General features: G+C 48.3%; 1 protein-coding gene and 1 long non-coding RNA gene across 2 annotated transcripts; one reads left to right on the forward strand and one right to left on the reverse strand.

Moving 5' to 3' along the window:
• Positions 1 to 4,130: 4,130 nt before the first annotated feature.
• On the reverse strand, positions 4,131 to 6,972 carry LOC125718474 (transmembrane protein 100). The gene is made up of 2 exons (XM_048992332.1): positions 6,926 to 6,972; positions 4,131 to 6,832 (listed from the first exon to the last, which is right to left on the reverse strand). Exon 2 carries the CDS (start codon positions 6,730 to 6,732, stop codon positions 6,328 to 6,330), a length of 405 nt encoding a protein of 134 aa, XP_048848289.1. The 5' UTR covers positions 6,733 to 6,832; positions 6,926 to 6,972; the 3' UTR covers positions 4,131 to 6,327.
• Positions 6,826 to 8,821, forward strand: LOC125718475 (uncharacterized). Its single transcript, XR_007384828.1, has 3 exons — positions 6,826 to 7,449; positions 7,995 to 8,096; positions 8,342 to 8,821. It is a non-coding gene; the product is annotated as an uncharacterized LOC125718475 (long non-coding RNA).
• The last annotated feature ends 1,613 nt before the right edge of the window (positions 8,822 to 10,434 follow it).

The following is a 10,434-nucleotide window of genomic DNA, read 5'->3' on the forward strand; positions in this document are numbered from 1 at the left end:
GTAAGGAACAAGAAAAGATATTTGGGCGTATTTCTGCCATGATCCAGACCACTGAAATCAAAATCCTGTGTGTCCTGTACAGAACAATATTTATATTTGCAGTTTGAATTGAATTTTGTGTTCTTTACATTGTTTGAAGTTAGGTTACCGTAGTCCAAAGGAGATCCCACCTCCCCCAGACACAGACCTTCATGCCCACTGCCAGTCCAGTAATCTCGTAGCCACCCCCAGGTGCTGTTTATATTACTGTTGTCTTCTGACAACATACTGCTAGCCTGTATCATCCGACTAAATACAGCGCCGACATTCTGTTCCCTTTTTGGATTCATATTGTCTTTGTATACATCTGTACATTTATACGAATTTATTTTTACTTCGCTGTATTTTCTGTAAATTCTGCAGATTATTTATGCCACATATTTGTTGTATTTCATTTTACTTTCACCTTTCTGTGTATTCTTGCCACTAGATTAAGAATATGCCCCCCCTCTCCAAGGAGATCAATAAGATGCTATCTTATCTCATCTTATCTCATCCTGCAGTATGGCATTTGTTCGATATTCCCCACCCCCAGAACCCTGCCACGTTAAAGGATGCGGATGACAGCTCCCCCCCCCCCCCCCCAAATGGACAGGACTTTGAAATGGCATGTCAGAACATGGGGACCGTAGTGGCAGTAACAAGCAGTGTGGCACCGTGCCCTGGCCGGGGACTCGGGCGATGTTTGGTGGATGACAGTGGTCCACTGGGTCTTCGTTAAGCCTAATTATGCTTAACACACAGGACAGTAGAGTCTCAAGCATCAGTAATACTATCCTATGTACACATATAACCTTACAGGACGTCGGGAGGAACCTAAAGGACGTTTTTTTATGGCACAAGGCTATAAAGCTAAATTGAACAGCCTCCATAAAAATCATCCAGCCCTGAAAGAAAAATGCTTTAAAAGCCCACAAATGAGAATAATGGGGGGGCCAGCAGATCCCACATGAGTGGCGCATGGACACGCTGAGCAAGCGATTGTTGGCTTTGCGGCTTCCTGTTATTTCTTTGGGCATCATAAGTATTTTTCTCAGTTGATTTAGTGAGCGCTAGCCTGTTGCTATTTGCAGAGGAATCGGACAGGCCTGCCAGCGGCGGATCAAGCCTTTTCTTGGTGAAAAATAAACGTTAAAAGCTCTGAAGGATTCCCATCATGCCTTAGGTGGGCTCTTTCGGCGCTGACACCAGCAGAGCGTGCGAGTATATTTCACAGAAGTCCCTGGAGTGCCACAAAACCACCATGCACAAGTGTGTGTTTTCCACAGTTTTCATTAGCTACCCATTTGAAGATTTGAATGGGGGTTTAAACAGGAGCATTGTAGATATTTTTGCTGCTAGACCTGAATTGCTGGCTTTTACAAAAAGCGACGAGGTGAGTCGCCAGCACGCACGGTGAACTGAGGAAACGCGAGGAAGGAACCTTGCACTCACGTTACTAAGCAGCATTTGACGACTTAAATCTGTCTTCTTTTTTTGCCCGGGGGGGGGGGTACATTGTTATGAGGCAAGGGACTGGGGCTTGGCTGAATGTCTAATCGATGGGCAGTTCAGACACATACAGAGAGGAGCAGTTTAACACGACACGCAGAGGCAGGCGAGCAAAAAGAGCCATTTTCTCTAAATACTGTTCTAGAATGAAGGCAAGAAAACTCATTTGTACTACTGTCACTCAAAATGATTATAAACATGTCTATCGAATTAATATTGTTTTTCAGAATTCTATGCACTGTGTACTTCTTAATTGGTCCAGCCCTATATGAACTGTCATTGCACCTTGCCTGTTTTACACTACATGCATGGTCGTCTGTCTTCTATGTACTTGCTGCTTTATGCGCAAGACCTCTCTGATCAATAAAGTTTATCTAATCTAATCCTTCTGATTTTACTATTTAGTGCTACTGTTATTAGATGTTACTGTCTGGCACCACTGCTATCACAGTATTGTTTAAATCCTGTTATTTTTGTATCTTGCATCGCATGCCATGTTGGTGCTCATGCTCACGTTTATGCTTCCCTTATGCTCTTTAGCCATTTTGTTTGGATGTACTATTCCTACAGTGACAAAGTTCATGTTATCTGTTCTCAGGAACTATGTGAGGATGAGTGGATCCAGTGTCAGAGCTTCGGGCAAGATGGGTGCCACGTGCAGGGTTCTAGCCCGACACGGAGGGGGACACAGGGAACAGAGAGTAACCAGACGCAAAACACGACTTTGAAACAAAAAAACTGGCACCATGCAAAACGAACCTTTGTGCCTTGAGACATAAAGGAAGTCCAGGGTCACTCTGAAGCGGAATTCACTTATACACTGTATAGGGACAACAGAATGAAAAACAGACGAGTTAACACAACCAACGATGGTCACTAACTCAGCCCTCAGTGACTGTGTTCAAACATGACCATAAAAAAGGCGTTTTTGATCATTTACTATTAAATTTTATTTGTTTTTTGTTATACGCGCTGCGTCACGCTAACAATCAAGAGATGTACCTGCAAACCACATTTCCATCACCATCACAACAAACCTGAAAGGATGTGTAATTGCACTACTTGTTCCCACAACAGGACTCCTGCCAAATAAGTGATTTCTCCTGCCTCTCATTCAGGATATCCATGCATATAATGAATAAGAACAGAGACAAACGACTGTTACAGATTCTTAATGCGATATATGCAACAGCTTGTTCCCTGACCGTGCAGCGTACACCTCACGTGTAATTGTGTCGTCAAGACCTAGAGGGCTTACATAACTAATGAATGGTTAACAAAGGAGAATTAAACATCTGGCTCTTCATCCAAGTCTCTGGGTGGAGGTACCGGATGGGCTCCGGAGTGTACTTTGGCAATCTGCATTGACCCCTGCACCCTGATGACGCCTTACACAGCACCCCCAACACTAAGCTTTTTCCTAGAACTATCCAGCAGGGCTGCCAGCTCTCCCGCATCTGGCGTGACACTCACGCTTTCAGACTCTCACTGTCACACAAGAAATCTTACGGCAAACCTATACTATTCCACTATAAACCTAAAACTAGCACAATGAAAGGCGTTGAGGCAGTTCGCAAACCTTACAGATTATTTGCAAGGTAATAAAACTGTTACGTACGTGTGTGCAGTGTGTCTCGAATTAAAAATCTCACTCCAGCCAGCTGACCAAAGTTGAAAGCCCTTAGACAGCCTGCTTCAAAACCTCACCAATTGCCACTCTTTCATGTTAAAAGTATTACGAAATTCATCCAGGATATTTTAGATGTAAAAGCATATTCGAGATTAAATCATTACAACGTCCTATGGCCCTAAGGAAAAATAATGTGCGCTTCGTATCATTCCGGATTAAATGGCTTGTAAGAATAAACAACTGCAACAGTTTTAATGTACAATTGTTTTGATCTATTAATGTTGGTAATATTTTCCAAAACTGGTTTCAAAACAAAAGGATAGAACGATAATGGCTGTATGTGAAATTCCCGACGGGTTTCACTACTGTTCTGGCTACTTCCTGCATAAACTAGCCCGGAGACAGATTACCGGGAAGCAAAGCTAATAAACGTTTGCATGTTAACGCGATTAAATATGCGATTATTACGAGTTAATTAACGTAACCGAAGGTAACGTAAGGAAACAATTCCTGGGCCATCTGAATGACCCTCTGAAAGATATTCCCCAGCCGGATCCCCAGTCCATTATGTGCCATTGTTGTATTCGTCATTATGGCATACAAAGCGAAGTACCAGATGACCGTAACTTTGGTAGCGGAAGCCCGTAACAGCTTTAAACTGCATAAGTGAAACAATATCAGCGACTCGCTGGCGGCGGTGCGCCTGTTACTCAGACGTGGCCGCACAGTCGAATGCGTCAGAAAGCAAAGCAGATGCATATGCGTCGGAATTACCATCAGTTCAAAGCTCGAATCTCCTTTTTCTGTCTGATATTTTAGTTCGTTTCCTGGTAATAAACATACCATGTGAAAAAAATTGAATACTGTATTTGTCGCGGTGTGGGGGTGTTGGGGTGATCACATTCTTACTCATTTTCCATGTTCTCGCCCGCTTTATTTTCAATCTTAAACAAATAAAGGCACACATAGGTTTGCTGGCATTAATCTTAAGTTTAATACAGCTTTGAAAATACGTCTGATGTAAGTATAAATATATAAATACTGTTTTATATACAGCAGCATACAAGTTACAGACGGAGGCGCATATATTTGTCACCAGGTACAATTATGAGTGTTCGTATAAAACGCGGTGCTAGGGGAAATAGATACCCTCTTATTCCCTCTTTATTAATCAGGATGTGTATTCTGCACATCTCCAATTCATGTTTCATTTAGTCTAAATCCAAACAAATACAGGCACATCAAGCTGTATGAGCGATGCTTATTATATGAGCGCACATGCATGCGTAAGTTGTGAAGCGCCGGCCATATTCTAGGTTTTCTCAATGAAAGTACAAGACTACACGCTGCCCTCCCCGCTGCTTCGGGCATAATGCGTCAAGAGTCCCGTGTCACCATTTAAGGTGCTGGGTAGCGACGAGAAGGCAGAAAAAAGGCACGTCTGTACCTTTCTACCGTTAAGTAAACATTTGTAAATACTGGAAATTCCTCCCTATGCTATGTTGTAACATTCTGTTGTCTTTGGAGAGTTGAGGCAAAGCGTCTTGTGATATGTCCAGTGTCTAATGCGACGCAGGAATCTGTTAGGTTGATAAAGGAGAAACCGTAGATCCCAGCTTTAGCGGTGTTTACAGTGGTTTGGCTTGTATGACATCAGAAAGGCACCTAACGTTTAATGAGATAATATCAGGTTACGTGTAGTCTGTCCTCACTTTAGTAAACTTAAGATGAGTGCTAGATTTGTGTTTGTGATAAGAAAGGCTGTTTTCCCGCTTGAACCGTGTCATGATGCGCATGTTGAGTGGCAGTGTACCCACACGTGTCTGATGCTTTGCCCAGTTAACAAGCAGAAGACTCTGGGCCTCACAGTGCTGTACTGTATTGTTCCTTGTAATGTGCTGCAGGAAATCAAACGGTGCAGATCTAGTTTTACTGTATCTGACTTAAAAAAACGGGAAAAAAGCAGTTGTACATGGAATACTGATATTACCCACTGTTTACATATTATATATTTACTAAAGCAATATGAAATACAGTGGAATTGCAGTATTCCAAATTACATCACAGTTTCCTTGCCGTTTTCCTGAACTGCTGCTGCCTGTAGGAATCATGAGCTGCGGAGTAAATGCTGTACGCAGACAAGCGGTAATGCTGATGCAGGCTTGTAGATACATCAGTCAGAGGGTGGGAACTGGAGAGAAGGAAACAACTGATGATAACAAACCTGGGTGTGGCTGGGGAGCACAATTAAACACGGCGAGTAAAGGGCTTACTGTGCCAAGTTAGAGTCCATCCTAAATTTCATGGGAAATAGCGATTTTGGCAAAACACGAGATGAAATCCGAGTTCTCCACGAGCAGCGGGGAGATTGCACGAGAACAGCGGGGAACGAGGGCGGTGTGCTGTGCGCACTCCAGGCTGTCCCTCGGAGCGTTTCTCGCAGGTGGTGAGCATCTCGGCCTGCAATGCACGGCACGTGAGCATCGGCGCGCAGCCACGCAGGTTTGTGGAATTCCAGATCTCAGGCGTGGAACAATCCCTCCGTGGCCGACACACGAATTCCCATCAACCGCATCTCTGACGCTGGGTGGCCCAACAGAGGCATGTGTGCCCAATTGAGCGCTAGGCACAGGCCAGGGAGAAGGACGGGTCTCCCTTGCTGGTGCAGCGATGCCTAGAGAGAAAGCGTGACAGCCACTGAGAGAGCAGAGAAGCATCTCTGAGGTTTGTCTGGTGCCCAGAGCCTGGGAGCCACCAGACTGGCCGTAATGCACAGACGGGTGCTGGAGGAGAGCGTGGGGGAAGCTTCTCTCGGGTTACAGTCTCCTGGCCCCCGTCTCCGATAATCAGCTGCGTCCACCTGCCCCGGGAATGCGAGCGCTGACGTCGGCTTGCCAGCGACATGGCATTCCGCGTCGAGCTGGCAGTGCGTGCCTGTGTGCATGCGTACGCGCACTCTCCGCATGCCGGGATGTTGTTTTGAAACGTGAAGCCAGCCAGCCGACCGCAGGCTGCGTCTGAGTTCAGCGGGAACCCCCCCCCCATAACACAGAGCCACCAATCTGTCCATTTCTCCTGCATGCTCTCCAGGGTGGTTCCTCGCTAGGAGCCAGATCGAGCTCCTGCAGATCAGCGCCTCCCTTCAGGCTGCTCCTGTGCTCCTCTGGTCACAGAGCGCTCTGCTCGGGGTCCAGAGGGAGTGCCTCTTTCTTTCTTCGGCGTTTCTTCTTGTGGAGCACCCAGCAGAGGGTGGCCAGCAGCCCGAGGCCGAGCCCGACGGCCAGCAGCACCAGCGACATGACGCGCACCTGCGGCAGGGCGTCGTACGTGAAGGTGACGGCGGTGGTGGCCACGCCGATGACCAGCGAGATCAGGCCGAAGGGAAAGATGCAGCGATACCAGGACTTCTCCATGCCACCCGTGGCCTGGGACAGTCTCTCCAAAGATGACGGGACGACCGGTACCTTGAGCGCACCATCTTGTGGCGTGCCATCTTGCGGCGTGCCATCTTGGCCGGCGGGCGCAGGTGCCGGTGGAGGCTGGCAGGACACGGGGCTTGTGGTGCAGCCCATCTCCGAGCCTCGGAGCAAGGCGCCGGCCGGGAGGGACGGCGGTAGTAGGCTGAGCTGTTGATGCTGTGTCTGCCGACGCTGTTTCGATCACTAGTCAGATCTGGCTTGGAGAAAATAATAAAGAGAAGCTACCGTTAGCGTCGAGACTGGAAGAATGATGGGGGCTGGGGGATTTGGTGACTAATCCACTCACATCCTTTCTCTGAGACACGGCACTGCACTCTCCCGACGGTCAGCAGGACACCGTGTGTTCAGCTGCCAGCGCTGAGGGGGAGGTATAAAGAGTCAAAGATGCCCCACCTCCCTGAGCTGAATGGGAGAGCCAGGGGGCGGGGCGGAACGTCTGATTGGCTGGCATCAGAGGGTGACGTCAAAATTGGGGAAGGAGCGGTGAGGGGGCCGGAAGAAGGGAGGGTTGAGGTGACTGCTCTGCCACTGGCTTCCTCTCTTTCCTCTCTCCTTCCCACCCTTTCTGTCCGTCTCGCTCTCTCGCTTTCCCCCCACTCTCCCTGCCTACTCCAAGCTGAAAAGGAATCAGATTGTTGGAGGAAGAAGGATGGACTTGTGGCTCTAGGTTTTGAAAACAGACAGGTGACCATTAAATTCTATATTTATTTAGGGCAACAGTGGTATGGAATAGTGGCCAGATGTGTAAGCGTGTCAGCGCTGACCCTTTGCGCCGTGAGTGAACGCATCTGTGCGGCTGACGTTCACAAGGTAAGCAGATAACAGGTGCTTCTGAGGGCCTCCTGCGTGCCTGACATCACCCACTCACACCCACTGGCTCCTGTCAAACACCATTAACCAGGGGGAGGCTTGGATGACAGTCTGGTTGTCAGAGACACCAGCGTCGCTGCAGAATCCGTCCCATTTCCTTTAAGAGCCATTAAATTGTGAAACCTCTTCACGCCCCAGTATATTACATGCGCAGAAAGACAGAAACATCTCGGAGAATATTGATCAAACAGACTATTTGAGGAGTGTGTGCGTGTGTGTGTGTGTGTGTGTGCGCGCATGCGCTTATCTTCTGGGAACCGTTCCACGCTCAAAGGCCACACGATAACCGCCCACTTACACCATGAGACTCGCACACATATCTAGGTCGCAGAATTTAGTCACGGCACGTTGGAGGGACGCAGCCCCCAGACGAGCACAGATTCATCACCAGTCTCCCACTGTCAATCACACATCCATCTCAAGGCAGGAATGGATCCGTTTGCCAGTGATGCTTCACCATGGCCCTTAACCACCACTTCTTTTAGCACGTTGTGGTCGCATCGGCAGGAATGGCAGGGCTGCCAACCTGGGTCAGCTGGCTGGAGTGAGATTTTCAATTCGACACAAGTCTGCACAGGCATTTACATGTATGTAAGAGTTCTGTTACCTTGTAAATAGTCTGTAAGGTTTGCAAACTACCCCAATGTTTTTGATGCAGCTAATATTAAGTGTATAATGGAATAATACAGATTTGCTGTAAGATTTCTTGCGGGAGCGTGAGAGTCTGAAAGCATCAGTGTCACTGCAGATTCAGGAGAGTTGGTGACCCTGTTCCAGCATGTTCTGATGGCACTGGATCCACCTTCAGGCGCATTTCCTGCTGTCCCTTCAGGACCCCACCATGGGCAGCAGTGGCAGGGATACTGATTTACCACACCAAAGACTCCACCCCCTCACCCAGAGCAGCACTGATGGTCAGTCACTCAAAGGAAGGACAACGTTCAACCAATAAGAACTCAGAGGGGACACAAGCCGGAAAGTGATTGGTTGGATCCAGCTTGGGTCTATGATTTGAGGATTCCTTTGGGACTGGAGAAGAGAACTGGACAGATCGCCACGTGAAAATGCAGCCTGAAGCGCAATAAGTATTCAGAGAGACGTTGAGAGGGTGGTATAGGAATCTGCGTTCTGATATCAGGGAGAAATTCCGTGTTAAATGCAGAGGAAATGTCGAAAAATCGAGCAGCATGACCGTCTGCGTCGGGGAAAATGATGAAGTGGACTGAACAGCGTTTCTGAAAAGCAGCCGAGGTCGGGAGGAGTAGCAACAGGGAGGTGAGGAGGTGATGAATTACACATGAGAGTCAGCGACGCCCAGTTCTTGTCACACAGACCGGGCTGGGAGGGGGATCACAGGAAGGCCGTCTCACAGAGGGCTTAGCTCTCCCGGGGCCTGCCTCGCTGACATCCAGGCTCTGCTTTTCCTGCAAAATTATTATCTATTAAAAAAAGACGTGATTCTTCAGAGAAAAACTGAAGCCTTTTAAAAAAATGTTTCATCCTGCAGGAGGAAACCCAGAGTCGTATTTCTGTCGGTTGACCGGCTTTGTTCCAGGGGGGGCGGCGCGGCCTGCGCTCTCGCTCGGTGAGACGCCCACCTGCTGCCATTTATCCACGCTGCCCAACTCAGGTGACGTCAACAGAGGACGTGCTCTTAAGGAAAGACGGCAACGGGCATCACCGGATACCTATAACTCACGCTTAGCTGAGAAAAACAAGGCAGAAGGGAGCGCACCTCCACCCAAAACTCCTCTGACAATAAGAAATTAAAAACACAATCTCTCACTTATTCCTACGCTGCTGCAGAATGTGCTTATTTTTGACTTGACTTTTAAATAGTTTATACAAAGTCACTGTAACAACTGAAGCAGTTAGGCGCTACTTTCCCACTAAAGCACCTGCAGAGAAACGCTATCGGAGCCCATCATGCTCTGCGCCTCCTCCTGCGCCTCCTCCTGTACCTTCTGGGAAACCTAAGCCCACCGGGGTACAGCCTTCAGAGAAGCCTTTGCCGGAACAGGCCCCCCCCCCGGTGACTCAGTGGACGAGGCCTAGAGTCTGGGGGCTGGTGTCAGCGGGCGCTCACACCCACAGCGCCACCTGTTGCCCAGTCTGGAGCAGCTTCTCACCCCCCAGCTTCCACCCCGCTCCTGCTCCCTCCGCCCCCACCCTGCCCACAGGCCCCATGTGGGGCACCGATACCGATATTCACGGGGCACAGCACTCAATATAAACGTGAGCAACAAGACTGTATTTGTTTTCGGGAAGATGTCAGATGGCAGATCACATGGGAGAGGAGGCGGCTCCAACCAGTAACTTTCACATAATTACAGGTTAAAAATAAAATGGTTATTGTTTCCATTCAGCCCACGAACACATATTGTAAAATGTGGCTGTTGTCCTGTTTATGGGTGTCCTGAACAGGGTGGGGTACAACAGCAGATATGCATCCATCCATCCATCACAGGAACCCAGGAAAGGGTGAGTTTTCAGCAAATCCCTGTAAAACGGGATACGAGGTGAGGTGAGTCAATTAGAGACTGAAGGAAAAAGTATTTTTTTCTTGCAACCCTGCTGGAGAAGCTCCCACAAGAGGAGTTACAGCCAGGCTTTTGAGCAGGCCTCGTCATGACTTTCTACTTTCCTGCTCCTAGTATTTCGGACAGGGTGTTTACAACCTTGCTTTAAGTTTAATCAAAAAAAAAAAAACATAGGGTGTTCAAAAATATACGGAGACACCCTCCAAAATGTGTGCGACAACGTGTCGTCCTTCATGTGGGGGGTGTACGCCTGTCATAACCTGGGCATGCGAGCAAGGACGACGCAGAGCAGGACAAGAGGCTGAAACCTTGGAGCACACTATCCGTCCTAAACCGCGTTAAGGAAGGGGCCCGCGGCAGAACGGAGGCGTGAGGGTGTCCAGCC

The sequence above is a fragment of the Brienomyrus brachyistius genome, chromosome 22 (genome assembly GCF_023856365.1).
Source record: "Brienomyrus brachyistius isolate T26 chromosome 22, BBRACH_0.4, whole genome shotgun sequence".
NCBI classification, from domain to species: Eukaryota; Metazoa; Chordata; class Actinopteri; order Osteoglossiformes; family Mormyridae; genus Brienomyrus; species Brienomyrus brachyistius.